Below are 26,463 nucleotides of genomic sequence, written 5' to 3'. Positions count from 1 at the left end.
AGTTACTTAATAATACGCGAGTGGATATATGGTTGGAATCACAATTATAATTTCAAGTCGTCGCACATAACGAGTGTGGAGTACATTATCAAAAGCAAAACTAGCAATAAGCCATCGGGCAGTGAGTGTGAAGCTCCACCTGGAACAAATATTTCGGTGTCCTGGTTTACTCAGCGCACTCGCGCTTACGCTCATCAAAGACGCGAAGCGCCTCCTCAGCAGCCTTGACACCAGACATGGCCATGGCACCGAAAGTAGGGCCCATGCGGTTGAAGCCATCAATCTCAGACAGCTCCATACCACCGATGATAAGACCCTTGTTAACCTCACGGGTGTTCTTGACGATAGCATCCTCAGCCAAGTTCATGTCAAGACCACGCATGCCACCGAGCTTCTCAATGGTGTTCATGGAGACAAGACGCTTAGCACAGAAGGCACCGAAAGGACCGTCATGGCCAGTGGTACTGATGATGATGGGAGCGTTGATAGTGTTGGGGTCCATGCAGGAGTGGTCATCGTGGTGCAGAGTGACCAGGGTCCAGTTTACGACGACACCAGCCAGGCGAACCTTGCCAGGACCATCAGGACGGGTGATCAAGTCCTCGACGCAAGTGGCGTTGAAAAGCTTCACGTTGGGGAAGGAAAGCACCTTAGACAGCAAAGTCGAGGTGAAGAGAGCGGCGTGCTTAACAACCACGAAGTTGGGGTTATTAGGCTCCTCCTCGAAAGGAACGCCGAGCTCAGTCAGGAAAGCATCGGCGGGGCGACGGAGAACCATGGCGGAGAAGAGCTGACCACCGAGCCAAGCACCGCCACCTGTTTAAATTGTTAATGCATTTTCTATGAGCCTTCTCATGACTGTCAAAGCTCACCAGGAGACACGGAAGCCTCAATAATGGCAATCTTCAGGTCTGGACGGGCCTTGGCCAGCACATAAGCAGAGCTCAGACCACAGGAACCAGCACCGACGATGACAACATCACTCTCAGCGTAGTTGTCCAGATCCTGGAAGTAACGACGAGTCATGGCACGAGAGACCTGGCTTTCGCGGATAGGGGCGAACTTGAACGCATCCCACTTGCCGCCGAACTGTTCAAGAAGCTGACTCTGTCCCTGACCAGTCAGGGTGGTAGTAGCCGTCTCTGGGACGATAACCTTGCCCTTAATACCGGTAGGGGCAGTGACAGGCTCAAAGATAGCAGCGGGTGGAGACATTGTGGGTTAGGGATCAAGTCAAATTGACTTGGGTCTTTGTTAGTTTTCCAGACAACCAAGAGGGGAAAGGGAGGGAAGCATGATCCTTTCGCTGGTATTATCCAGATCAAGTTTTGGCCGTATAATCTCAGGACGAACCCACATCGCTAATATCCTCTGTAGTTGTAACCCTCGAGACGAATCATCTTGGGATAAACCAGCAGAAAAAACCAATGACATGAGAACGAACACCGGCACACGCACAGACGTTACCTGTAATACCTTGATCCCTAAGGGATAATAAATCCAGCCAAAGCATGTCCATGACTTCCCACAAGGGAGTGGGTGGTATGTACTTGGCTTTCAAAACCTAGGCAAGGGTTAGCACAGGACAGATTGAGCCTGAAGGTCTCATAGTTACTGAGTTATTTGGCTTCGATAGACTAAAATTTTTGTAGTTGAGAGTGGATGGTGTCAGAAAAGAAAGATTGTTGGGGCGAGGGGCAGCGCAACCTTTTATGCAAGTGTACCCCACCATCCCACACATCGTGTTGTAATCGCCCCGAGTCTATCCGTTCACCGGATACTCTGAGTAGCCGGTGAACAGCGATTTCGGGCGGGGACTTGTTGATCCTGATCGCATAATGACGTTTCCTGATTTGGGGGCTTCGAAGGCGGTGCTTACTGTGGACTTTTGCTCCTAACTATTTAAATAGCATTCTCAATACTTGAACTTATAAGTTTGAAACTGCAAAATAAACTATACCAGAATAATTAGATCTAGCGAATCAATCTAGCAACTCCTCGAAAGATCCTACGCTCAATAATCTTTCCATTTCAAAGTTTATAATGGCGGAAAGACGTGGATGATGCATCGGGCGACTCTATTCCGGGTGCTTCTCGGCCCAGATGCAGCTCTCCGATTCTTTCCCCGCCAGCGGAGCTTTAATTTTGGAGTCGTTGCGAATCTTTGAGTTTTCATTGCAAATGTTTCACATTATTTAGGCTGCATTTACGATGTATGACCAATTTAAATGACCAAAGTCTTTTTGTTGTGGAATGGTACACTGCACCTTGGCAGGATTGCCGGGGTCCGATCTTAAGACGAAGAGTACAATGGTGGATCAATTTGACCTTTGGGAAGCACTCAAGCCGTTAATTGTATTCGAAGACTTTCGTTGTTACTGAACCCTTTTTCAAAGTTAATTCCCTCAATTTGCGCCAAAACCACCCGTGGACTGTAATTACGCAGCAATGGGACCGAATACTTTATGCGGAAGGTGGGCGAGACTAGTCACCCTCAGGATTCAATTCTTATTTGTTCATAAAGATAAATTCCGACTGGGTAACAGCTGTGAACCTATTACAGATGGTGAGACACCATGCTGCCAGCATATCACCTCTGGGCTTTTTCGTGTCTTCTCACGCTTCTTCAAATAATCCATTTCCGCTGCAAGGACGCCCATTTCTATCTAACACGTCATCATGTTGCATAAAATGTCATAAACAATTATATTTATCAAGGAAAAAGGCAGAAAGTCTTACTAGACAAATTAATATTGATGTAATTCAGTCGCGAATCACGGAAAGGTAAAGATTATATCCAAGCTTTTTCATTTCGGTTTCATAGGTTCTATTCCATATTTACATTGGAGAAAGCTGCTTTTCTATTGCTGTCATCTCATAAATAGGCTTTCGTACATTATCAGGAAACTCCATGTAAGTTGCGTTCTTGAATGGTCTGCGGCCGTAGCCAGCTCCAATGCCAAAATGATGGCACATAGCCGACTTAACACCAACAGCTCCAATGCTCATGAGCTTTTCATCCGCGTGACTGAGTTTTGCCTGAATTTGGCGAGCCTCGTCTAGTTGACCAGTCTTGTAGTATGTACTAAGCCTCGAGTGCACCCTAGGCCATAAATTTGCAGATCCGACAATCGCCCCATGCGCACCAACAACCAGAGCCGGGAGTAGAAAGTCTGACTTGCCGGCAAATCCAGCGAACTCCCCTGGTCCAAAAGAAGACTGGATACGGGCTAGCTTACCAACATCTCCACAAGTGAGTTTAGCACCGACAATGTTCTTGTGTTTTCGCCCAAGTTCGATAATAGTATCTGAGGAGATGTTGATGCCGCCGGTGACATCAGGGTAGTTGTATATCACGATGGGTAAGGGCGAATCATCTGCTACCTTTTGATGAGATTTGAATTAGCTACATGCCGTCAATTAATATTCAAACTTAACGTACCTGGCCAAAGAAGTCCTTTACACCGGCCGGTGTCATCAATGGCACCCAGTAAGCGGGTGCGAGTACAAGTGCATAATCCGCACCGGCTTTCTTGGCCTCCTCGATGTGCAGTAGGGTCTCATAAACACTGAAAGCCCCGCACCCAACAATCAAAGGTAGATCTGGATAGTCAATTTTGATCAAATGCTGACGAACGCGCGAAACGATCTCTTGGCGTTCCTCGTGAAGAAGATGAACGGCTTCACCGTTACTCCCTTGTAGCACAAGCCCACTTACTCCGCCCTGGGTCATTAAGTCAATATGCCCCAACAGACTATCATAATCGACCGACTCGTCTTGGTTGAAATAGGTCACAAGGGGTGGGTAGATACCAGGTGGAGGTACGTGAGGAGCCATCATGGAGTGTCAAAGTTGATACGGCTGAAATTGAGTATGAGCTGGGTTAGTTGATGATAAAGAAGTATTTGTATAGATAGCTTCTGTGCCCCCCATCTCTTCCTCAAGAATTTTCAATGGAGCTCCATCGACTTCCAACGTTGACTGGACGCGAAGCTTATGATCTCATGGCTCCGCTTCCGTCCACACCCGTGTGGACAGTGAATGTCGGCATCTAATAAGGCTGACCGTATCAATATCGCCATGTATGAATTCAAGGGCCACTATCAATCATGAAAATTCTAAGAGCATTTCATAGTGCGTCTAGCCACCGAGAGGTAGAGGTGTAATTAGATTCTCAGTCAACTCTACTTGATATTAAGAAAATCACACGATCAACATGTTGTCACTTCTCCGACGCCTTTCACTTACAAGGGATCCATAGCGGGGGAAGGCGGGGCATGAATCCACAAACTCACGGATAATTAGACGTTCAAGCGGCTTTTGCGCTTACGTGCCTTCTATCTATTCGCCATAGGCAAATTTATTTATTATTTCGTGAATTGTTATTGAACATCTGAAGGCTGACACGATGAACTGAGGGTTCGACTCTACGACACCGCGCTTTAACCCGCAAGGGATTCCAGACGCACTAACCGACCCTCTGTATAGCCTGGTAAGCGCATATGAGGCAGATACATCGCCACAGAAGATTGATCTCGGTGTTGGAGCTTATCGAGACGAGAATGCAAAGCCATGGATTCTTCCTGTTGTGCGGAAGGTAAAATTTGAGGGCCCAGCCAGTGTTATTTGTGAGTTTCTGCTAACAGGTATATCCTAGGCAGTAAAATCTACAATAGCGACCCCAGCCAAGATCATGAGTATCTTCCCATCGCTGGTATTCCAGCATTCAACAATGCAGCTCAGGGTTTAATTCTTGGACAAGACTCTGTCGCGATTACAGAGAACAGAGTATGTGACTATTTCCTCGCTTGAAAACCTCATCTAACACTACCTTGAAGGTCTGTACATTTCAAACTATTTCGGGAACTGGAGCTGTACATACCGGGGCTTTTCTAATCTTCAAATTCACGGAAAGGCTAATTCCTGCTGTTTACATCTCTTCTCCATCGTGGCCAATCCACGATCAAGTATTCGACACTGTCAACTTGCCTGTGAAACACTAGCCTTATTTCCGCCAGAACACCAAGGATTTTGATCTCAAAGGCATGACGGAAACTCTCAAGTCCGCTCCAAAGGGAAGCATTGTGGTTTTACATAACTGTGCCCATAAACCAACTGGAGTGAACCCCACAGAAGATGATTGAAAAGAAATTGCTAAGATAATGCAAGTCAACGAGCTTTTCCCCTTCTTCGACTGTGCCTACCGGGGCTTCGCGATAGGCTATCTTTCAAAAGATAACTTTGCTATTCGGCATTTTGTCGATCAAGGATTCCAGCTCGTCATCGCTCAATCATTCGCCAAGAACCTCGGTCTCTATGGCCAGCGTGTTGGCGCCTTCAACTTTATAGCTGCGCCTGGTGCAGATGCACCCTCTACAATAGCCAACGTTACATCTCAACTCTCCAAGTTGCAGCTCTCAGAGATATACAGTCCACCTATCTTTGGCGCTCAAATTCCAGCTATTGTATTGAATGACCAGCAGTTGTTTAAGGAATGGGAAGCAGACTTATTGACCATGTCTGGCCGCATCAAGAAAATGAGAAGTTCTCTGAAGAAGGAGTTAGATCAGATGAAGACACTTGGCACATGGAATCATATTGTGGATCAAATTGGGATGTTCAGTTTCACGGGATTGACACCTGCGCAAGTCTTGCAACTGCGCAACAAGTGGCACATTTATATGGCTGAAACTGGTCGAATAAGCGCTGCTGGATTGGATGATCACAATGTCGCGTACTTTGCGGGGGCTATTGATGATGTTGTTAGCACCGTTCAGTAAGCACGACCAGAGTTAGTAAAATACATGATTTTATATCAATTGAAACTTGTCACTATCACTTTAATATGATAAATGGCGGTGTCTCAACAACGGAAAACCCTCAGAATGCCGCACACGTGAGCGGGCATCACGGCGCCTACTAGTTGCAGGGGCCCCCAGCGGCAATGCGGGGGCAGAGTATAAAGACCTCCAGTGTGCTCAATGAGAATTTTGATTTTTATCTTTCTTGGTTTCCATTGTGGATTTATTTTCAGACTCATATATCACAGAAACAAACACCAATATGGACAAGCAAAATAAAATCGTCATTATAGGCGCTGGTATTTTTGGCCTCTCGACAGCCTACCAGCTTGCATCTGAGGGATACAAAAATGTGGTGGTGCTCGATCGCCACATGGCGCCGGTAAAGAATTCCACGTGCAGGCTCAATGAAATAAGAATAACACTTTCAGGTACCGGACGGATCTAGCTCTGACATTTCCCGTGTAATTCGGTTCGACTATGGGGATGACGACTACGTAGAGCTTGCGTACGATGCATATCTCAAATGGCGCGATAACCCCAAATACAAGGGCATTTTCTACCCTGCTGATTACATACTTGTCGGTAAAACCAGCCCGTATGGAAAAGACTGGATCCAAAAGACAACCACCGCCCTGAACAAGAAGAAGCTTCCTTGGAACACGCTTGATAGTGTAGCTGACGCTAAGAGAAAGTTCCCTGTATTGAGCGGAGAGCTCGCAAACCCTGGGTTCTTTGGGTACAACAATCATCAGGCTGGATGGGCAGATGCCGCAAAGGCTGTTGCACAGCTCCGAGATGATTGCTTTGAGCTCGGAATTTCATTTATTTGCGGTCGTGCTGGAACAGTAACTGGATTTGTCACCGACTCGTCCCGGGCTATCAAGGGTGTTCGTACTCTTGCTGGCACCAGATTTGATGGCGATCACTTTATTTTAGCCGCTGGTGCCTGGTCATCGGGCCTGGTCTCCACGTACAACTCGACTTTGTCAACAGCACATATACTGGGATATGTCAAACTTACGGAGGAAGAAATGGAGAAGTACAAGGATCTTCCCATATACACAAACTTCTCCACTGGATGGTTCAACTTCCCTCCACATAACGACACGAAGACATTGAAGATGGCTATCCACGGATGGGGATATACCCGTACACCGACCTCGGAGGACCTGAATGCTAATACGTCAAACGTCTCAGCGCCTCCTTTGATTCCTCCCCGCGAGCGTATCAACTTCATCCCTGAAGATGGTGAAACTCGTCTCAGAGATGGTCTCAAAGAAATTTTACCTGAGCTTGGAGATCGACCGTTCGAAAAGGTAGCTTTGTGCTGGTATACCGATACACCCAGCGGGAATTTTATCATGGACTGGCACCCAGACCACCCCAATCTTTTTATTGGAGGAGCTGGTAGTGGACAGTAAGTCCCTTTTTATATGACATTTTGGTATCAGCTATTAACCGATTATGTCTAGTGCGTTCAAGTTCCTACCGATTCTGGGCCATTATATGTCATTGGCTCTGAAGGGCCGCCTACCAGACAAGTTAGCCCAGAAATGGCGGTTCCGGAAAGACTATGAAAATGAAGGCGACACCTTCAAGGGAGATGGTAGCCGTGGTGGCCCTCCCAGGCGTGAATTGGAATCTCAGGAGAAGGCAAAGTTGTGAAAATCTGCAATTACAATGACAATGTGCACCCTGGTCCTTAATGATAGGTATTTTGAAACTTGAGATAAAACAACTACTACTAGTATGTATGCCAGGTGGAGGTTCGATCTTCTTTGAGGTATATATTTGAAAAGCTGTCTCATGTCGAATATATCGTTATATTGAGATGGAGGAAACTTGCCCTCTAGAATTGCTACATAAGGGCAAGAACTCTGCCTTTCAAAACTAGACATGTCTCGGTACTCAAGTCCATTCAAATATGTACTATACCCTTATGTATTTCGATAAACTAGAGTCCTGGGTAGTCTGGATGTTGCTATTGAGGCCGTTATCTATTGGAATAACCTTGGAAAGCATGAGTTTGGCCGATCAATTGAGGTGTAATTTCTGAAATTTTGCCATTCAGTAGGACCTTAGCCTTGGTCAAGCCCTGTCTCAGACTATGATAAGCGTCACGGGTACGTTTCGACCACGATCTGATATGGATAATGCAAAGCAAGTATCTTCTGTCATGTGTGCCTCCTCCCGGCCACCACATGAGTTTTCTGAGAAAGGCAAGGCCACGTTCAAATGATATCCTGCCCAGGGATTTGCTCGACTTTCAGAGGATCCCGCCCACGCCGCGCGAATTTCGTCTTCCTTGACGCCGCGCCAGGAATACTTAGCGTGCTTCTTTGTACAGCCCATGCAGGCGGTAAGGTTCTTCAGACCGTCCATGTGTAGCAGGGAAAAAATCATCCAAATCCTCTGAGCGTAACTTTTGCAGTATACAAGTAGCGAAAATCAAAGAACAACCGCTCAGGATCTTGATACCTTCATAAAAAATCGAATTTCTGGCCAACGTAGAGATAAAATATCACTTCATCTTCGAGACATCTTCACTGGTTGGAAATACATATCATGTCAGCAAAAACAAACGGACAAAAAGGATCATTAAGCTTCACTTACTCCACAACTGTGACTGATAGCTTTTTTGAGGATAGAGAGGAGAAGAGAAAATTGAAGGGGGAGAAGAAGCTCATGTTTATATATATATGTATAAGTCAGGATCACATGGCTTATCAAAAATACTTATATAAAAGTTCACTTCAAAATCAACCATTCCCTGATAATTTCATCCAGTGACAGTAGTAGAAGGCCCTGAAAGGAAGGAAGAAGGTGCGGCGCTTGGGGTGTTGCCAGGTGTATCATGAGACAAAAAAATTAGGTGTCGGTCTTGGGCTTCGCGAAGCAGTGAACGTCCATTTAATACATTATATTTGGAGGGTACCAAAGATGTTTTGAGCATTTTAAAAAAAAAAAAAAAAACAAGTAATTAGCATTCGATATCATGGCCTTCCTCCAAATCACAGCATATATCGGAAACTAGCACCATAATTGTCCTCTGCAACAGGCACTTCTCCCTTGGACTCGTCAACTTCAATTCTTGGCCCATATTTCTTGTCCAATTGCTTATTTTCCCAAACCAACAAGGTCCGCAAGACTAAAGCAAGGAAAGTAGTGAAGACCATAAATGCAGCACATATGGACATTCCCTTGATGTATCGTGGTGCTTGACTATCGGGGAAAACATTGGTGCCCAAAAAGGGACCGCATTGACCAATAACATTGAGCAGAATGATACCACCTCCGCGACGTGTATCGGAGCCCTGATTGTCTATTGACGAAAAGAAAGGAGCAAATTAGCCAATTTTTCTGATTGAACATGATGCAATTATCTGAATTTTTTCGATATTCAGGTACTTTTGTTTGAACTTACTAAGAACCCACGGCAGGATATTTGCGATCGCCGGGAAGACTCCACAGGCAGCCAGAAACACGCCGAAATAGCGCACGCCCACTGTTGTGCAAGTGGCGCATAAGATGTACCCCACACCGCCGATCAGCGAGAGCGCCGCGATCATTAGCCCGCGCTGCTGGATCCGGTCCGCCACCCACGGTGTGATGATCGTCACGATGAATGAGGCAAAGAAAGGAGGTGCGGTGAGGCCCTGCGCGTTAATTTTGGAGTAGCCCATTTCCTCCAAGATAGTGGGGAGGAATACGGGCAGCGACGAAAAGCTGACGTTGCAGCTGAAGTACATGAACTGATTCAAAAAATTAGTCCTGTATGACTGAATGTCAAGACGAAAAAATGGCATGATCACATACAGCAGTTAACCAGGCTTTCGCGTCCAATAATGTCATAGCCAGCTCTTTCCATTGGACTTTGCTTTCGCGATCTGCATCGCCAGCCTGCTGTAAGCCCCGGGCACGTGCAACTTCTTTTTCCTCTTCGGTGAGGAATCTCGCAGAAGATGGGGAATCCGGAACAAAGAACCACGCCAGAATTGCTGAAAAGCAGACAGGCAGACCCTCGACTAAGAACAAAACACGCCAATTGGCTAGCTTTGCATGCCCGGATGTAATACCATACGCTAGTGCGCCGGCGAATGTGTTGGCTAGGGGAGCTGCTGACAAGAATAGACCACACCGTAGACCAAGTTCATGGCGACGATAGAAGAATGATAGTAAGTAGGGAACACCGGGTCCAAAACCGGCTTCAAAAGCGCCCATCAAGAATCGAAGTGCCATCATTCCCTGCCAATTTTTCGTTGCTGCTTGACATGTCGCGACCAGACCCCTGTCATTTGCATACAGCATGAGTACATATTTCTTTCAAGTTTGGGAGAGATCATCTCCATATGGGCGCATACCAAGAAAATACCACAAAGGTTGCCCATTGGTGTGGCTTGACGAGCTTCCACATCAAAGCCTGAAATTCGAAAACGGTATAAGATATATAAAAAATTGTCAAGAGCCACGCATATTTGCCGCTCGTGAGGCCGAGGTCCTCTGTCATGCCGGCGATTTTGGCATTACTGCTCTGGTTAGATTTAAATCGTGATTCGGGGGACGAGCAACGAACCCAATGTTACTTCGATCGAGAAAAGCGAGCAGATCTAAAAATAAAAAAAATCTCAGTTAGTGAAATTCAGGCTGGTGAAATTCTGGAGTGGATGACGATTCATACAAAAAAAACCCATCAGGGTGGGAACTCGTAGATCCAACTTCCTCAACACCCGGCGTTCCAGCTCTGGGTCAATAGCAGTCGGAATGACTTTAGCCGGTGGGTAGACTGGCGCACTCTCCAATTGTGCCGGGACTGTTTTTTCGACATCTTCATCGGGGGGAGCTCGCTGAATCTCATCCCCAGAGGGTTCACCTTTTCCCAGGAACCCCATCGCAGCGAAATTGGAGGGGTGAAAATTTCAAGAGAGGAGCAGCAAGACCTTAACCAGAATCCGGGGGCGTCCCCATATTTTGTAATATTTTATAACGCGGGGGTCAGGGCGACAAGAAAAATTGATCGACAACCAGGTCGTAATCTGGTAAAGCCACCGGCCGTCTGCTCGGCTGACCTCGTGTGTATTACATGGTTTGATTGGAGCTACCGAGTTGGAGAAGGTTCCCACACAAAGCCTCAGCCGTGCAGAAGCACCAGAAAATCCAAGCCCCGGGGCCTGAGAAACCAATGGAATCGGTTCATGCGGGGGAAGCATGGACACTGAAAAGTGGAGCCCGCAAGCTTGTAAAGTTCTGCTTCGGCTCTTCTGCGTTACAATGCTACATTCAAATGTTACGGATCACATACAAAACTCAGTTGATAAAAACTTGAAGACAGAATCAATTAACAGCGCTGACTACGATGATGTGACCTCCAATTCCGCCAGTAGTCCTGGAATCTCATCCTCCCTGAGACTAGTCCAGACATCCTTTTCCGTGGCCTCCCAACCCAGAGCTCTTAGCCTTTCCGCACGACTCCTGGAATTGCAACCAAGTCCTCTTTTGGTGAAGGGGCCGAAGACATCAACACATTCAGACTCGGTAAAGGACCTCACGGCAGAGCTTTGGATTTTACCAGCGTCAAATAAGGCCTCGCCAATATGCTTCGCACACTCAATCATGGCCACCTCAGATCCGTTCTCAGCAAAGAACCAAAGGTTCTCCAAAAGTACCGCAGGTGAGACAGTCTCGACGTATTTCAAAACCGTCAAAAAGGCACGCGCTAAATCTTTGACGTGGACCACACTCCAGATATTCCGGCCCTCGCCCACATGTCCAGAAAAGCCATGTTTCAATGCGAATCGCGTAAAGGCAGGGTTTGCCATTGAATGTCGCTTGTGAGCGGAGTTGTATCCATATACAAATGGTGGAATAATCACAGCGATTTTCGCTCGATCTCCAAATTCTTGTGCGGCCTCATTGATAGGGATATCGACATGACGATGCATTGATGAAGCGGGAATAGAATCGATGTCCTCTCGAGTGGCATCGCCATATATCCTGTCGCCTTTGTACATCCCACCTGCACCATCCTCGAGTATCCCTGTTCCGCTAGTGTGAAGATAGGTAGCCGGAAGATTTTCAGAAACTCGTTGCCTCACTCCAGCTAATATCGCCAGCACGCTGGGCAAATCCTCGCAAGATGCCGTGTTGATGATGATTGGATGCTTTGCAGCTTGGGTTGTGAGCAGATCCAAGTCACTCAACGAACCAATAATTGGGTTGACACCACGTTTCTCCAGCTCCGAGGCTTGCTCGGTGCGTCGAGTCAGGACCGTTACTCGGTACTTCGCATCAAGAAGTTGATCAAGAACATTGAGGCCTATATACCCAGCCCCAACGAAAAATACAGATGGATTTGATGCCATTATACTAATCAATTGAATGAGTACCTATATTCTGCCGAGTCTGCGATTGATGACTTAAAAGAATGGAGGAAAAGAAGAGAACGAAGGGAGATAAAGCTATTATTGACCTCTTAAGGCAACTACGTGATTGCCAAGGTATGCTTAGCTCCCAAGACGCTTTGTAAACATTATTAATCTTCCATGGACATATATGGATAGAATTGCGTGTTAGCTATACCGTCGGACACTAATTCGGCAACCCCGAAATAATGTCTGACGGCACGGAGACTTTGATAAGCGGGGGAGATGGCACCTGGGCTATCGGGGACTACCTGATAGGCTAATGATCATGCCCATGACTCGTACATAGTTATGGCGATGGTGTTAATAATTATTCAGCCATTACCAATGCATTTTGTAGCCCCCAATTATATACACTTTTTGTCAAATTTGTAAACTTTTGATATGTAGATAATAGTAAGGATCCTTGATAAAGAAGGAACAGTTATGCGGTTAGTATTGACTTCAAATGCTAATGATGCCACTGGGCAGTAGTTACCTATGGATGGGTGTACACTAAATACTATGACTCCTCAAAACCACCATTAAACTCACCAATAAGTCAGTAATACTATTATTATCTCTCTTTCACGCCAATTAGAAGTCAATTATGCGTTTAGAGTCACCATGTGGGTTATATGGCTTAAGTAGGCTACATTCATGCGAGGTAACTATTAACTAAGTTAACTAGTTAACTTAAATAGCGTAGATGCCTTAATTTCATCCTTTGATGCCTTACAGTTTGGATGCATCTTTGGTCGTTGTGCGGCACCGGACCGCATTCAAAAATCTCCCGCGTCGCGTTACCAGGAGCTCCAACCGCTCTCTGACCAAGTCCCGCCGCCCTACTCCCTCATCGCATACGTATCCATTGGCCACCCACAGAGCCCTGGAGAATCTTGTGCAATTATTTTTTCTTTTGAATTGGTTTTCTAAGAGTGGGTATGGCCAAGATGGACGACCCGGCAAATCGCATGCCTGGGCAGCTGGTAGGACCTCCCTCCCGAACTTCCATCCGATACGCCTATATTTCTCGAAAATGATATTGACAATGATTACGAATAGCTGCCTCATATGCATCTGGTATCGCATCAACGGTACCCGAACATTCATATGATGCCATCGGAGACGGCAGTCGAATACTTGATAAGCGCACCCCGGGTCTGCCAGTCGAAGCCCGTGCATTGGACTTTTCTGGATGGCCCACCGGATGGCACCGTGATGTTGACATGGCAGCCTTTGGGGCATCTTGGAACAAACTTCGCTAGCGACGGTTATGTTTGGGCTGACCCCGAACAGGCCTTCAGCTTTGAATCACGAGGTTATGTACGTGATGCCTTTTTCCATACATGAAACCCGCGGCGTTGATAATGATGAGAACTAACATGTTGCGCAGACTGTTGAAATGCATGTCCACCGAAGTGGCTTCCACCCTCCAAACGAGAACGTGGCTACCCACTCCCGCAAACGTTACCGCATTATTTCCTCCAAAACCAACGGCCCTCAACCTGACCCGGCATTGTGGATCGTGCATTATTCCCGAGCACCTACTAATGATCACGTTCCTGTTCCGCGAATCCAGATAACACCCCAAGTACAGAGCATGCTGGGCAACCGTCGCTTCTTACAAAGCCAGGGTCAACTGAGCCGCAAGGAATTTATGCTTCACGACCGAAATAGCTGGCCGACCGTGCCCTTCCCCCCACAAATGAACCCACAAGCGTATGGAAATGCTGGCGCTCCTCAAGCCAGACCTGGATTCTATCCTCCTCAAGGACCCGCGGGCACGACTCCAGTCAAACCCCCGCGCGCACATCGCCCTCCTTCCAACTCAATAACTGCCGCCACTGCTGATTTCGCGATGGAGGATGAGGACATGTCGACTGGTGATATGATGGATAGCTTGAACCCAAGAGAAGTGAGCAAGATGCGCTACGTGCAGAACCACGAGTGGATGGAAGAGATATTTGCTTCTCCATTTGCTATTTCTCAGATCACACCTGTTTCACTTGGCTTGGGCCGAAAAGGAGAGCTGGAGTCATTGACTACCGGTGTTTTTGATGCGCCCACTGGTGAAGGACAGGATGATGAGGAGGCACCAGAGGCCACCAAGTTGGAACCGGCCAAGGCAGAGGAGTTCGCGGCTCGGGTTAACAAAAAGGTAGCCGATACGACCGCTGAGATTGAGAATCTTAAGAAGCAGCACGCACTTCGGATGGAACAATTCAACCGAAGCAGTTCACTTTTCAGGGACTCTGAATTGCGATTGAGGGAAGCTGCTGCCAACCCCACAGATACAGGTGCCGAAGTTTGGAGGTTGGAAGGCCGTATCATTATTCCCTCGGAAGATGAGGAGGGTCCACAGGCGGATTATCTAGAAGACAAGGCCAAGTACAAGGTTGACGATGTCGTTCGCGAAGTCGAATCAGCTTGGAAGAGACAAATAATGCCAGAACCCAAGGTATCATGCGTCGAAAAGGGTGGTCTTCTGGAAAAGATTGAGCCAGAGCAAAAGGAAGAGCCAGTATCTTTTGCCAATGATATGATTTTAGATCAGGCAGCCGATGAGCTTCTGAACCAGTTTGGCAGCCCAGCTACTGCAGGCAATGGAGCTGCGGTACATCCCATTCCTGGTGCTGATATTCCGGGTGATGTGGACATGGACCTCGGTGATCAGCTTGGTGGTGGAGCCAACGGTGAAAATGGGGACTGGGTGATGGTGAATAATGAGGCTAAGGGTACCGTGCCCGGACCCGTAGAAACCAGCTTGGAGGGTGCTGGTTTTGACTTCACCAATATTGACAGTGCGGGTGATGCGTTGGCAGCTTACTCTGAACAAAATGATGGGCTTGATCTTCCCGATCTCGAGAACTCCGCGTTTGGTGACGCCTTCCATGCCTCGGATAATGAGCACTCACACCACCCGGATGTCGATGACATGTCCTAGTTTAGTTCTTTAATTATGTTTCTACTTTCTTTTCTGGCTTGTTGGAAGGCGCTTTTTCTTCGGTCGGGTTAACTATGCGTTCTTAGCACACTGCAGACTCCGCGGTCTGCTTCTGGTGTTTGTTGGTTGTGGTTACGGAGATTTGGGTCTGATGTACGGTTTCCTTATGTTTTCTTCTGTGGTGTATAATAAAACAAACAGAATTCATCTTTGGCAACTTCCCCGCCGACGACACTACACTACTGATCATGACTTTGATATCATTGACTTTTTTGGCTGACCCATATAATTCGAGCCTTGTATATTCAACGGAACTTCAAGCATAAAGAGTTACAAATCGAAAGGAAACCATAAGTGTATTGAGCGTAAGCCATAAAGAGGATTATCTACTGTCGAACTTCTATAAAAAAAAGTAAAATGCGTAAAAGTAGCCCGTGTAGAGTAGACTTTGCTGGAGGTGTAGATCTCCACAGACATCCGCACGGTGGGGAACTGACGATCATCTCGATCTAATAGAACCAGGGTCCGGATCTTTAGACTTGTCACGACACCTCCAGTTCGTCAATTGTCCGCTCAAACCAGACTCTGGCTCAAACACCTGGCATATTGTAGGTCATGCACTCGACTGCAATCGGAATGGTGCATGAGCTCACCATCCGCCCCTCCCGTCATGACGTCAGCCACCGGGACTGCATTTCCTAGTGCACTACGACACGAACATTAGGGTTGGGCACATCGTCATCTATGGGAAGGCGCTGCCTTGAGCTTTATAACTTGCACTGGTAATCTCTTTCTTGCAAGTCTTCGGAGATCTTGATTTAACCTTACCACTATACACCCTTCTATCCGCAAAATCATTACTTCTTTACTTCTAATCGAAATCAAATCCCAACGGTCAAGATGCATGTATTTCTTAAATTCCCTTTCTTCTTTCCCCTCATATCCACTAATATTCTCTAAAGGAACCGTAACATGTCTATTCGCTCCCGTCGCGACCGCGAATCGGCCGGCAGTAGACACAAGTTCAGCATCGCTACCTTCCGCGGCTTGCAACAACCCGAACTAAGCAAGCGCCTCTCCCGCCTCATAAAGTCGGAGAACAACGCCATCGGTGCCCATGAGACAGCAGGTCGCGAGCGTAGCTCCATTGCTGCCCAGCTCTCGGAGTGGGGCGAGTCAACTGAAGATGATGCCATTTCTGACATCTCCGACAAGCTCGGCGTGATGCTAGCTGAGATCGGCGAGCAGGAAGATGCCTTCGCGCAAAACTTGGAAGATTACCGTGGTGTGCTGAAACATATCCGTAATATGGAAGCTTCGGTGCAGCCGAGTCGAGACCAGAGGCAGAAGGTCACGGATGATATTTCAAAGCTCAAGTACAAGGAGCCCAATAGTACACGAATCACGACGCTGGAGCATGAGCTCGTCAGAGCCGAAGCGCAGAATCTAGTTGCTGAAGCGCAGCTGTCGAACACGGTATGTATATATCCCCTCTGGTTAAAGGACACTGATCATTATTGAAACTTTGGTTCATTCGCTCATACTTCACTGCAGACCCGTACAAAGCTCAAGGAGGCCTTTGATATCCATACCGCGGCTGTTATCGAGCGTGCTGAGAAGCAGATTATCCTGGCTCGCCATGCCCGCCGTCTTCTTAACTACATTGATGATGAGCCTGTCGTTCCCGGCGATTCGCGTCATGCTTACGATCACGAGCTTGAGGCGCGCCAGGTCCTTGAGGATGCGGAGACTGACCTCCGTGCGTGGCGACCCAGCGTTCAGCCCATTGCATCTGTCGAATCCCATGGGAATGGCCATGGTGTGAGCAACGTACACGCTGATACTGATTCCGTCTTGACTAACGGTGCCAATGGAGTTGACACCACCGGACCTCCGGAGGATGCCACCTCTGAGATGGAGCGGGAGCAGCCTGCTGCTCTGGCCTCGTAAGAAGCGAATGATGATACCTGGATTCGGTCTCTTTCGGTGGAGAGAATTAGTATATTGGAGCTATGTTCATGTGTACACTTTATCGTTTGGGTTGGATCAAATTGGTTTCCCATGGGATACACTGCTGTGCCCAGGTGTAATTAAGGCGTTGGATATTCCAGGGTCGTGTTAGGTTGCGAATATAAGTATTTGAAATTAATGTATTTATACAATACTCATGAGAATATTAGCTTCTTGTTTTGAAGTTGATCTTGCTGACCAGGGAAGTTACGTGCAGCTTTTGCCGACATGCGTATGTAGCACGCGGCTTGTCCCGTTATCTGTCAATCTAACTGGTGCATAATTCGAGGTTTTGTGCACCAGTGTATGCGAGATAAGATGTACGAAATCTGGGTACGCAAGGCTCCGCATGTTCACGAGTCACGGCAGACATATAGTATATGTACTATATCCATTTTATACTCCATAAAAGAAGCTCCATTACGTTGAAACCCCAGCCTTGGCTAGGTGCTGTTTGAGACGCGAGTGCAAGATGCTAGTCATTCGGGGGTGCCCTAAGCCAAGTCTGGCGCGGTATTCGTCTTGGCTCCCCACTCCGCCCCACCACAGCCCGCGCGTAAAGATACAGTGAAATATTACATCTCTGATCTGGGAGGTTCAAGAGCCATGACTGGTCAACACTACCATGTACTCGGCATCTACAGACTAGTAACAATGCTACTAACGTACCATTCGGCAGTTATTGAAAGCCCCAGGAAGTATAAACCGCCACCTACCCACGACACTGCCGAGATGGATGATACAGTCCACGGTATAAACAATGTAAAGGATTTTTAAAGTAGAGCCTCATTTTTCACGGTTTCAGCTCCCCTCGAGACAAGCAAGACGGCAAGACAGGCCCCATACCCCTGGCTGACCCCGTATTTACCTCTCAGCTCTCCCACACAAACTTTGGAAATACAGCGTCGTCATGACGGTTCTGGCACATCGAAATAAAATAAAATAAAAGCTCCAATTTCCCGCTAATTTCCGATGCGTACGCAAGCGAATACGTCCGCTCTCGAAAGGACTTTTAGCAAGCACCCACCCATTGGTCTAAAAGCCACGCTAGACACCATAAGAAAAAGAGGTTATGATCATCCCCCCTTCGCCAGACAAGCCCTATAATGGGCTCCAAATCGCGTGCTTTCTGCTTCTTTCAATGTCATCTTTCGATATCCACTGAGCTACACTATTCAAGCCGCCTGTCACATCTGTGTCGCGGCGGATGATTCCGTCCCTGCCAAGCATTATACGATATCGTCGCGTTTAGACACTGGCACGATCCTTATCTGCAGCCTGAGCTTAAAAAGTACGCCCCCGTGCAGCGGGTAGCACACCCATCAATACCATGGTCCATTCCAACTGGACTTGGTGCACCACCACACTTGCGTTGTCACTTTCCCTCGCACGGACAGTATACTCCGATTTCGTATCTACAGATTACGACGGCTATAATGATGGGGATTTGGGGCATAGGCCACATTTAGAGTTCCAGTCCAGCAGCGAATTTGCACCTATCCTGCAAGCGAATACATGGAATTTCGACGCTATATCCTCAGCAGGCTCGCATATTTTTATTAAACATGACGGTAATGACTCGATCCCCCTTTCGTCGCCGCTTATACTCGATGCGAAGGATCTCTCTGCTGTTTATATGAACCGTTCGTTCGAGAATGTCTTTGGAAACCGTGTCCAAGAGAACCTGGGGAAAAAGTACCTTACATTCTGGGAGGGACAGAAGGGAGATGGTATTGGTGATGGGTATGGTCTTGCATTTGATGAGACGTATCAACTTGTGTATAAGGTTTGGGCACAAAATCTACGGGTCCATAGTGACTTACATGAGTTTGCATTCACTGGAAATGGCACTGCGTTGGTAACAGGCGTTGATAGACGTCTGATATCGGGTAAAGACTATGACAGTTCATGGGGAATTCCCGATGGGCTTGATATTCTTGATGCTGCATTTCAAGAGATCAAACTCGATACGAACGAGGTTTTGTTTGATTGGCGCGCATTGGACCATATCAATCCTATGGAATCATTTGAACCACATGGACCTGGCTGGGATGCGTATCATCTTAACAGCATTGAGAAGGTAAGAGATCTGGAACCTTTACAAGACAGGAACAAGACCTTCGAGTCGAAGTTTTGCCATCCATGCTTTGACTTTCAACTATGGACTGCAATAATAACGTAAATATCCGTTGCTCTTTAGACCAAAGCAGGAAACTATCTCATCTCAATCCGCCACACACATTCTATTTTACTCATCGACGGCCAAACTGGCGATATCATATGGACCCTTGGGGGACCGCACAACAATTTTACCGAACTGACAGCTGCCAATGGATCGGAGTATGCAGAACCAATTCTCACAATGGCCTGGCAACATCATCCGCGCTTTGTACCTGGAACCGACGAGACTCAAATGACTCTATTCGACAATCATGTCAAAGAAACCAGTCATGGTGAATGTGGCGACGATTGCTCCCGCGGTCTGCACATCGCTATCAATGAGACAGCTTCCCCACCCACAGTCCAGCTACTGCATGAATTTCAGCATCCGATTCGACTTCAATCCCAGAGCCAAGGAAGTGTTCAACCGCTTGGAGGAGCTACCGAGAAAAGTCTCGGGAATGTATTCATTGGATGGGGTCGGTGCCCTTCATTTACAGAACATACTCCAGATGGAGAAACTGTCATAGATGTGCAGTTCTCGCCATGGCATAGTCGGGATATTCCTGACGCGCTGGATAATTACCGCGCTTATAAGATGGATTGGGTTGGAATTCCCTGGTGGGATCCCGCAATTGCACCGAAGAGGAGCTCTGACGGGAAATTACTCGCCTATGTCAGTTGGAATGGAGCAACGGAGGTGTCAGAATGGGTTGTGCGTGGATTTCCAGAGGGAACAGTATTGAATAATAAAATGAAAGGTGATGTGGTGGGAAGGTCACGACGGACAGGATTCGAAACCAAGCTGGTGATCGAAGAAAAAAAAGGAGAGAAGGAAGTCAAATGGGGATATTTATGGGCTGAAGCCTTGGATATGAAGGGAAGGGTTCTTCGATCCAGTGAACTCGTGGATCTGAGTACAATGGAATTGGATGTCGCCGTTGATGTCTACGATGAGTCCAACTCGACGTTTTCTGGCATCCTTGCTGCAGAAAGATTGGTAGCTCAGGAAAGAAAAAAGAAAGAGGCAGCCAGATTGTCGAAGACAAGAGTTGCCCTATTAGCAACTGGGCTCAGTATTTCTTTCGCGGTGGGCTTAGCTGCCGGCATCTTTTGGTGGTATCGTAGCAAGGACTACAACCGGTTGGACGCAGAAGATTTTGCGCTGGAAGCTGAAGGGTTTGCCCTTGGCTCAGATGATGAGTATAGCGATCATGATGAGGCCAGGCATTCTTTTGCTGATCACCACCGATCATCAAGAGAGGAAGAAATTCAGCGCCTTGTTTCTCAAGGCCGTTGAGATTTGCATAAAAGCGTCTCGACGGCACATAAATTTGTATATATGCATGCTATCTTAGTAATAGATACCCCACAGATATGATCATGTTATCCATATTTCTCAATCTTTCTCTAGTTCTTAGTATGTTTGGGATCTCTTACCATAAGTGTGAAGACTCCTTCGCTCTTCACCCACACTCTCCTATACAATCCCAAATCAAGCTTTACATCGACACTTCTGGAATCTCTACATAGGGCAAAGACCAAACGAGCTACACATATCATTTCAAGTGGCATATAGATAAGAAATCATGTTGATCCTAGTGTCAGATTAATACATTCATGCACCATCGCGTGAAACCCAATTACAGCTCCGATGTAACATTTGAGAATTCGCCATGATCCAGCTTAGTCTTCCAGAAAATGGGGTTCATATCATCGAAGCCGTGGTGAACCCATCCTTCCTCCTTAACGTGGTAGCAGTTGATGAAACCACCAGAGTAGGCATCACGGTGCATAGCAGCCAAGATAGCACGACGGCCAAGAGCCAGGGCTTCCTCCTCGCTCAAATCGTAGCGGTAGTTTGAGTCCAGCACACCATAGGCGAATGTCTGACCGGATCCAACACAGAACAGGTTACCGGGCAAGCGGGTGCCGTCGGAATCGATGTAGTATAAAGCCGGTCCTTCTTGGGGAGTCACCTGTCAAGTAGATATGTTAGTTTCGAAGTTAAATACTTCAACTAATCCAGGCATGGTGATCACGTACACCACACAGCATAGTTCCCATACTGAGGCCGTAGCCCTTGTAAGCATAAGTCAAGTTGGCGAGGATCTTGGATGCTGCAGCAACGGTGATACGGCGCTTGTGTCGGATTTCTATTTCTGTTAGTTACTTGGCCGAGCTTTTTTCTCTGTTAAAATCTCCCAGTGTAGCAAACATACCATGCAGAGTGCACTGCTGACTCAAATAACGCAACCAATATTGACAATCCTATTCAATTCATCAGTATTCATGCTAATTATTCAGCATTGAATTCTCTGATCACTTACCGCCGCACCACCAGCCATGGTTCCCAAGAGACCCGGGGTAGGATCATTAGAGGGCTTGTCTTCGCCACGGCTTAATCGTGACACAGGAATAACCTTCTTTACTGTCTGACTGGCGATCCAGTTTCCGGCCGTTGCTCGAGAGTCGGTGCACACAATCTGAAAGTCATCCGACGTCAGCATACTTTGAGTTCACATTATGAACTTGGTTCGGAGTATATCGCTTTGGATGAAACGTACGATGCCGCCCTGGAATCGGAAAGCCAGAGTTGTTGTTCCATGAGCGAGCTTGATAGGACAGCTGGGGTTGGAGTGGTCATCGGTCATAGCACGGAGGAAGGATGCGCGCTAAATAAATGAAGTCGGCATGGCGTTAGCTGCGATTCTTGTATTCATGAAAGGACAGTCCTCTGATGGAAGGTCGGTTGCTTCGCGGTTGCTGATGATCCATAGAAGGGGGAAGATGAACCCCAAAGGGGATGGTTCCACAATTCCCAAGGAAGCAAATTTCCTGATTTCTTCTGCCAGCACTTACGTTGTCGACAGGAGGGAGGCTGAACTTGAGGGAGAGCGGAGGGAGGCTCTGTGTGAGGTCCTGTTGCTCTTGCTCCGAGTAGAGCTCGTTCTGGTGCTGTGGGCGCGAATACTGAGCAACGAGCTTGTCCATGATGTTCTAATATTGAGAGGACTTGAAGGTAAATGGAGGTGGAGGTGTGGATGGAATAGCAAGCTGAAGTGATGATGATGAGGCAGCTCCGGGCTAGAGCTTGGATTCCGCGTCACTCGGGCGCCTGTGGTCACGTGCATCTGTAGGTACAGAATGGGCCAGCAGATATAATTTCACATTAATTGCTTGAAAGAAATGGGGAAGGAAATTTTTAAAAAGCTATTTTCAAATTTAAATAGGTTTTACTTCCAAGTATTGGCAGTTCAATGAATTTTAACATATATATTTGTGATAGCCCTCGAGATCCAATACTCTTATCCATAACGCACATACTACTCTTCCGAAGCGGGATAACATGATATTCATGCAAGTTTCTCAAAGCCATCAGGCAAGGCCTTGCTCTCAATCCAAGCAACTGCGGCATCAGCAAAAAGACGCGGATCCTGTCGATTCCAAGGATGTCTCATCTTCGGATGAACATAAGCAACCGTCTCTGAATTTCTTCTCCGCCCAGTCTCCACCAGCCTCAGCGCAACCTTCGGATTATCAGCACTAGGAATCAATCCACCCTTCCCAGCAACAACTATCAAAGTCCTAGCAGGCCATGGCTCCGGCCATCCAGCCCTTGGCGCCATAACCCGCCGACAAAGATCTAGAGAACTCGGACTTGTGGCAGGCAAATCTGTCCCATCCATCGCCCACCGAATCGCAGGTTTTGGGATAAGGTTCTCAATACGTTGCATCGTCCATACTGCGTATGGAACGACGGAAGTTAATGATCCCTGGGGTATTGATCCAAAGCCTGAGACAAAGATTGAGTTGATTAGGTCTGGATAAGCGTTGGCAAAGTGGATGGCAACGTCTGCACCTAGGCTGTGTCCTATTATGTGTGCTTTAGAGTTGATTGCCTTATCGGTGATTAATTGAGCGACTGAGTCTGCGGCTGACTGGACTGAGTACTCTTCTTGAGATGCTTCGCCGTGACCCGGTAGATCGGGGGCTAGGATATGATAGCTTGGTGGGAGGTGGGGAATTGTGATGTCCCACCAGACTCTAGATGTGCATGCCCCGTGAATAAGGACGATGGTGGAAGACCCCTCGTTATTCCAGCTTGAGTGAGGGACTGGATAATCTGGCTCCATCTTGTATGAAATGTTCAGGTGATGTCATTCAGATGGTTTGTTAAGGAGGGAGAGTTGTTGACAGGGTAGACTCCAAAGTTATTTTAAGCTAGCTATATAGAGCTAGTACCGAGATTGTAGACTAGCCAGAGTATCCCCACTGCCTCTGTAGATACCCAGGTGTTCCAATAGTTGTCTAGAAGGGTATGTATGGAGTATTGTGTTGTTGTTTGAGTAATTCTCAGGCGAAGAAGGCATAGAGGGAAATACGAAGAGAAAAAGCGTCGATGACTCCGGCTCCTTATAGTGGGGGCGATAAGCTCTACTAGTAGCATTGAAATCGATCTTCTCCCCAATACCAAACGGGCTCAAGGTTTCAACTGAAATCTCAAGAAAGCTACGCAAATAAACTCATATGTGGAATGCAATCAATCTTTCGAATTCATTCAGTGTATATAGATCGTTCCACTCCATACTCATTGCCTACTATCAGCCTTGCCCTAACAGGGAGGCGTAGTGAACGAAACAAACGCCAACAAAATGATCATGATCTCAATTAATGACGACAAATTATATCCAGATTCTTGTCTGTTTCTTTTCCTTCTCGTTTGCCAAAAATCTATCGGCCATTGCGACCTCGACGCATGTTTTCTTTGCATTCGTTGCAATACCATTTGACTATACGAAATATTAGCAAAATAAAATCCAACTTAACAGTTAAAAAAAAAGAAGCAAAAGCAAAAGCACAAGGTGAAAGAGCGAAGGACGGCATGTGAGACTCACCATTCTTTCCTGGGGGTTTCGTCAATCCCACACAAGACAGATGGAACCACTCGCGCGGGCAAGCATCATTATCGCAAGCAACCATCTCTCCGAAACTAATCTCGTTACAATAACAGTATCGAGGCTCGCCCTCTTCGTCCTCGTCGTCGCCTTCGTGGATGGATTCATCGTCGGACGGAATGACAGGAAGCGCAACAGCAGTTTTCTTCGCATTGCGCTTATTCGGCGCAGGGTCCGTACTCCGCGTTGGTCGGGAACGAGACTGCACAGGTTCGGCGAGCGGGGGTAGAAGAGGAGTTGAAGTTTTGGATGATCGTCCTTTGGCTGGTTCCGCTTCATGGATATCGGCAGGTCGAGCATCCGGTTCGTCGCGTTTAGCTCCTGTTGTTGTAGATGCACGCGCGACATCGCCTTCGTAGTCGCGGGTTGTTTCGGCGTTGTTGGCTTCTGTTTTGAGGGGCCCGTCGCGGGGTGTTGATCTGGGGTCGGCAGCTTTGGCTAGAACAAGAATAAAATATTAGAGAAATGCAACGCAGTCTTAAAGAAAACGAGAAACGTACCAGGCGCCTGGCCAATTCTATTAGAAGCAGACGACGAAGGTCTTTGTCGAGAATTATTCGCTTGTCCAACAGCCTGTTGAGTTCGAGAAGATTGAGGTCGCGCTGCACTAGGCCCGGGACTTGCAGCTCCACGTGGGGCATTGAAGGTTCCGATAAGAGGGGATGGAGCCATGACAGGCGATCCGGCATTGGACGCAACGTTGTTAGTTCTGTGAAGTAGTTAGCAAAAGATGCAGGGACAGAATATACAAGGAGGGAAGCATACTTTTTCCGAGCTGCAGTGGTAGCAGCATTTGGAGCTCTGCGCTTCTTCTCTGTACCATCTTTATTGGTTCTCTGGCTAATAGCACCACTAGCAGAGCGCTCCATTGGTGTCGCCATATCCGCAGCAGGCGGCCGTTCCACCTTGCGGCGCTTAGCAGTTGTGCCCTGTTCAGTCCCCGCATTATCTCCACGAGACTTGGCAGTAGTTGTCTTCCGAGCTCCGCGGGAATCCTCATAGTCCGCATCCGCATTTGCGCCACGACGCTGTTTACGGTTTTCTTTGACAGCTTCGCGCCGTACATCACTGCGGCTCGCAGCTTCAGTCTCGTGAAGAGCGTGTGCAAGGTCCTGCCTATGCGACACAGCTTCCCGGCGTGGGCGTTCATTAGCCGTCGTCTTGACAGCGTTTTTGTTGGAGTAGTACGCCCAGTGCGTGTCACTACCAAGACGTGCCTCTTCGCTGATTTCACCCGCGATAAACGGGAAAACATTGTCCAGGCGCACGACCTGGCGGTCCAATTCCTCGTTTGCGTTCGATATTACATGGTTTTTCTCGTCGGCAGTCATCATAAGATCGGAAAGGCTCTGGCGAACACGCTGGAAAAGAAGACGCCGGTTTTGACTTTCGGATGATTCGGGTGTCTGGGAGAGGTCCTGGAGAGAGCAAGAAAAATGCAAATCAGTTACAAATTCTTTGGCCCGAGATTATCATTAAGTGATGAAGACTGATAAGTTATGCGTACCTGTGGGAAGACATCATCTCGTATCACCCCACCGACTATTGGCGCCGGGTGCGTAGGATGGGGAACAGGTTGTGAGGTAGATGAGAGTTCAAGTAGTTGGAGCAGATTTTCTTCCAATGCCCACGCTTTAGCGTCTACCTCTTTCAGCAAAGAATTGTGTCGACGGAACTCTCGAGGAAGAGCAGTTATCGCGTCGGTAAAATGTGTGAGAGCAGGGTAGAAGCCATGAGGAACAGGGGGAGTAGAGGGGGTCTCGACGGTTGAGCCGCGGCCATAGCCAAAGGAAGATCGACCAGCAGTTTTGGATGTTCGGGATGGGTTGGTACGGGTTTGGCGAGCTGATTGACGGGTTCCCTGGATTTGGGGATTTACCGTTGACGATGTGACGGCAGACATGGTGGTAAATGTTGTAGTTAGTCTGGAGATACTGACAGGTTGGAGCAGCTTTCCTTTTGGTGCTTTTAGTCTTGTGCAATGAAATCAAAGACGTGGCTAAAGGATACCAATGACCAAGAAAGAAAGACTTTCACCATTTATATCCTGCTGCACCTCATGTATCACGATATGAGACGAGTAGGAGGGTCAGAGCTTGGGAAGTTTCCGTGCGGAGAAGAGCGCATCGGATCAGGTGAGTTTGTTGCCAGCGGTATCGGGCATCAACTATGATTAGTCATTATC

General features: G+C 47.5%; 14 protein-coding genes across 14 annotated transcripts; 6 read left to right on the top strand and 8 right to left on the bottom strand.

Moving 5' to 3' along the window:
- Window positions 1-166: 166 nt before the first annotated feature.
- On the bottom strand, window positions 167-1,215 carry thiA (thiamine thiazole synthase; the record flags this gene model as incomplete). Its single annotated transcript, XM_056924716.1, has 2 exons — window positions 167-816; window positions 873-1,215. 2 exons carry the CDS (start codon window positions 1,213-1,215, stop codon window positions 167-169), a joined length of 993 nt encoding a protein of 330 aa, XP_056777442.1.
- A 1,623-nt stretch (window positions 1,216-2,838) lies between these two features.
- N7478_008501 (dihydrodipicolinate synthase family protein) lies at window positions 2,839-3,838 on the bottom strand (the record flags this gene model as incomplete). Its single annotated transcript, XM_056924715.1, has 2 exons — window positions 2,839-3,384; window positions 3,443-3,838. 2 exons carry the CDS (start codon window positions 3,836-3,838, stop codon window positions 2,839-2,841), a joined length of 942 nt encoding a protein of 313 aa, XP_056777441.1.
- A 735-nt stretch (window positions 3,839-4,573) lies between these two features.
- Window positions 4,574-5,145, top strand: N7478_008500 (aspartate transaminase; the record flags this gene model as incomplete). The annotated part of the gene is made up of 3 exons (XM_056924714.1): window positions 4,574-4,598; window positions 4,659-4,789; window positions 5,020-5,145. The coding sequence occupies 3 exons, from the start codon at window positions 4,574-4,576 to the stop codon at window positions 5,143-5,145; spliced, it is 282 nt and encodes a 93-aa protein (XP_056777440.1).
- An 18-nt stretch (window positions 5,146-5,163) lies between these two features.
- On the top strand, window positions 5,164-5,781 carry N7478_008499 (aspartate transaminase; the record flags this gene model as incomplete). Its single annotated transcript, XM_056924713.1, has 1 exon — window positions 5,164-5,781. The coding sequence occupies one exon, from the start codon at window positions 5,164-5,166 to the stop codon at window positions 5,779-5,781; it is 618 nt and encodes a 205-aa protein (XP_056777439.1).
- Window positions 5,782-6,064: 283 nt separating this feature from the next.
- Window positions 6,065-7,470, top strand: N7478_008498 (NAD(P)/FAD-dependent oxidoreductase; the record flags this gene model as incomplete). The annotated part of the gene is made up of 3 exons (XM_056924712.1): window positions 6,065-6,184; window positions 6,234-7,222; window positions 7,278-7,470. The coding sequence occupies 3 exons, from the start codon at window positions 6,065-6,067 to the stop codon at window positions 7,468-7,470; spliced, it is 1,302 nt and encodes a 433-aa protein (XP_056777438.1).
- A 435-nt stretch (window positions 7,471-7,905) lies between these two features.
- N7478_008497 (uncharacterized protein) lies at window positions 7,906-8,187 on the bottom strand (the record flags this gene model as incomplete). The annotated part of the gene is made up of 1 exon (XM_056924711.1): window positions 7,906-8,187. One exon carries the CDS (start codon window positions 8,185-8,187, stop codon window positions 7,906-7,908), a length of 282 nt encoding a protein of 93 aa, XP_056777437.1.
- A 629-nt stretch (window positions 8,188-8,816) lies between these two features.
- Window positions 8,817-10,694, bottom strand: N7478_008496 (putative MFS transporter; the record flags this gene model as incomplete). Its single annotated transcript, XM_056924710.1, has 6 exons — window positions 8,817-9,127; window positions 9,230-9,557; window positions 9,622-10,093; window positions 10,167-10,331; window positions 10,379-10,412; window positions 10,484-10,694. 6 exons carry the CDS (start codon window positions 10,692-10,694, stop codon window positions 8,817-8,819), a joined length of 1,521 nt encoding a protein of 506 aa, XP_056777436.1.
- Window positions 10,695-11,153: 459 nt separating this feature from the next.
- Window positions 11,154-12,164, bottom strand: N7478_008495 (uncharacterized protein; the record flags this gene model as incomplete). Its single annotated transcript, XM_056924709.1, has 1 exon — window positions 11,154-12,164. The coding sequence occupies one exon, from the start codon at window positions 12,162-12,164 to the stop codon at window positions 11,154-11,156; it is 1,011 nt and encodes a 336-aa protein (XP_056777435.1).
- Window positions 12,165-13,156: 992 nt separating this feature from the next.
- On the top strand, window positions 13,157-15,150 carry N7478_008494 (uncharacterized protein; the record flags this gene model as incomplete). Its single annotated transcript, XM_056924708.1, has 3 exons — window positions 13,157-13,192; window positions 13,269-13,529; window positions 13,600-15,150. The coding sequence occupies 3 exons, from the start codon at window positions 13,157-13,159 to the stop codon at window positions 15,148-15,150; spliced, it is 1,848 nt and encodes a 615-aa protein (XP_056777434.1).
- Window positions 15,151-16,122: 972 nt separating this feature from the next.
- Window positions 16,123-17,100, top strand: N7478_008493 (Eisosome component PIL1/LSP1 family protein; the record flags this gene model as incomplete). Its single annotated transcript, XM_056924707.1, has 2 exons — window positions 16,123-16,626; window positions 16,705-17,100. 2 exons carry the CDS (start codon window positions 16,123-16,125, stop codon window positions 17,098-17,100), a joined length of 900 nt encoding a protein of 299 aa, XP_056777433.1.
- A 1,390-nt stretch (window positions 17,101-18,490) lies between these two features.
- N7478_008492 (arylsulfotransferase) lies at window positions 18,491-20,620 on the top strand (the record flags this gene model as incomplete). Its single annotated transcript, XM_056924706.1, has 2 exons — window positions 18,491-19,240; window positions 19,361-20,620. 2 exons carry the CDS (start codon window positions 18,491-18,493, stop codon window positions 20,618-20,620), a joined length of 2,010 nt encoding a protein of 669 aa, XP_056777432.1.
- Window positions 20,621-20,963: 343 nt separating this feature from the next.
- Window positions 20,964-22,314, bottom strand: pre2 (proteasome core particle subunit beta 5; the record flags this gene model as incomplete). The annotated part of the gene is made up of 6 exons (XM_056924705.1): window positions 20,964-21,299; window positions 21,367-21,476; window positions 21,543-21,591; window positions 21,651-21,806; window positions 21,888-21,995; window positions 22,183-22,314. The coding sequence occupies 6 exons, from the start codon at window positions 22,312-22,314 to the stop codon at window positions 20,964-20,966; spliced, it is 891 nt and encodes a 296-aa protein (XP_056777431.1).
- A 362-nt stretch (window positions 22,315-22,676) lies between these two features.
- Window positions 22,677-23,456, bottom strand: N7478_008490 (alpha/beta fold hydrolase; the record flags this gene model as incomplete). The annotated part of the gene is made up of 1 exon (XM_056924704.1): window positions 22,677-23,456. The coding sequence occupies one exon, from the start codon at window positions 23,454-23,456 to the stop codon at window positions 22,677-22,679; it is 780 nt and encodes a 259-aa protein (XP_056777430.1).
- A 598-nt stretch (window positions 23,457-24,054) lies between these two features.
- Window positions 24,055-26,181, bottom strand: N7478_008489 (putative PHD finger domain protein (Ing1); the record flags this gene model as incomplete). The annotated part of the gene is made up of 5 exons (XM_056924703.1): window positions 24,055-24,113; window positions 24,219-24,716; window positions 24,779-24,987; window positions 25,044-25,696; window positions 25,786-26,181. The coding sequence occupies 5 exons, from the start codon at window positions 26,179-26,181 to the stop codon at window positions 24,055-24,057; spliced, it is 1,815 nt and encodes a 604-aa protein (XP_056777429.1).
- Window positions 26,182-26,463: the final 282 nt, after the last annotated feature.

This window comes from Penicillium angulare (assembly GCF_028827245.1).
Source record: "Penicillium angulare strain IBT 27051 chromosome Unknown utg000005l_segment0_segment0, whole genome shotgun sequence".
In the NCBI taxonomy this organism is placed as follows: domain Eukaryota; kingdom Fungi; phylum Ascomycota; class Eurotiomycetes; order Eurotiales; family Aspergillaceae; genus Penicillium; species Penicillium angulare.
The sequence above is the reverse complement of the archived record's forward strand: the minus strand, read 5'-3'. Positions and strand labels throughout refer to the sequence as shown.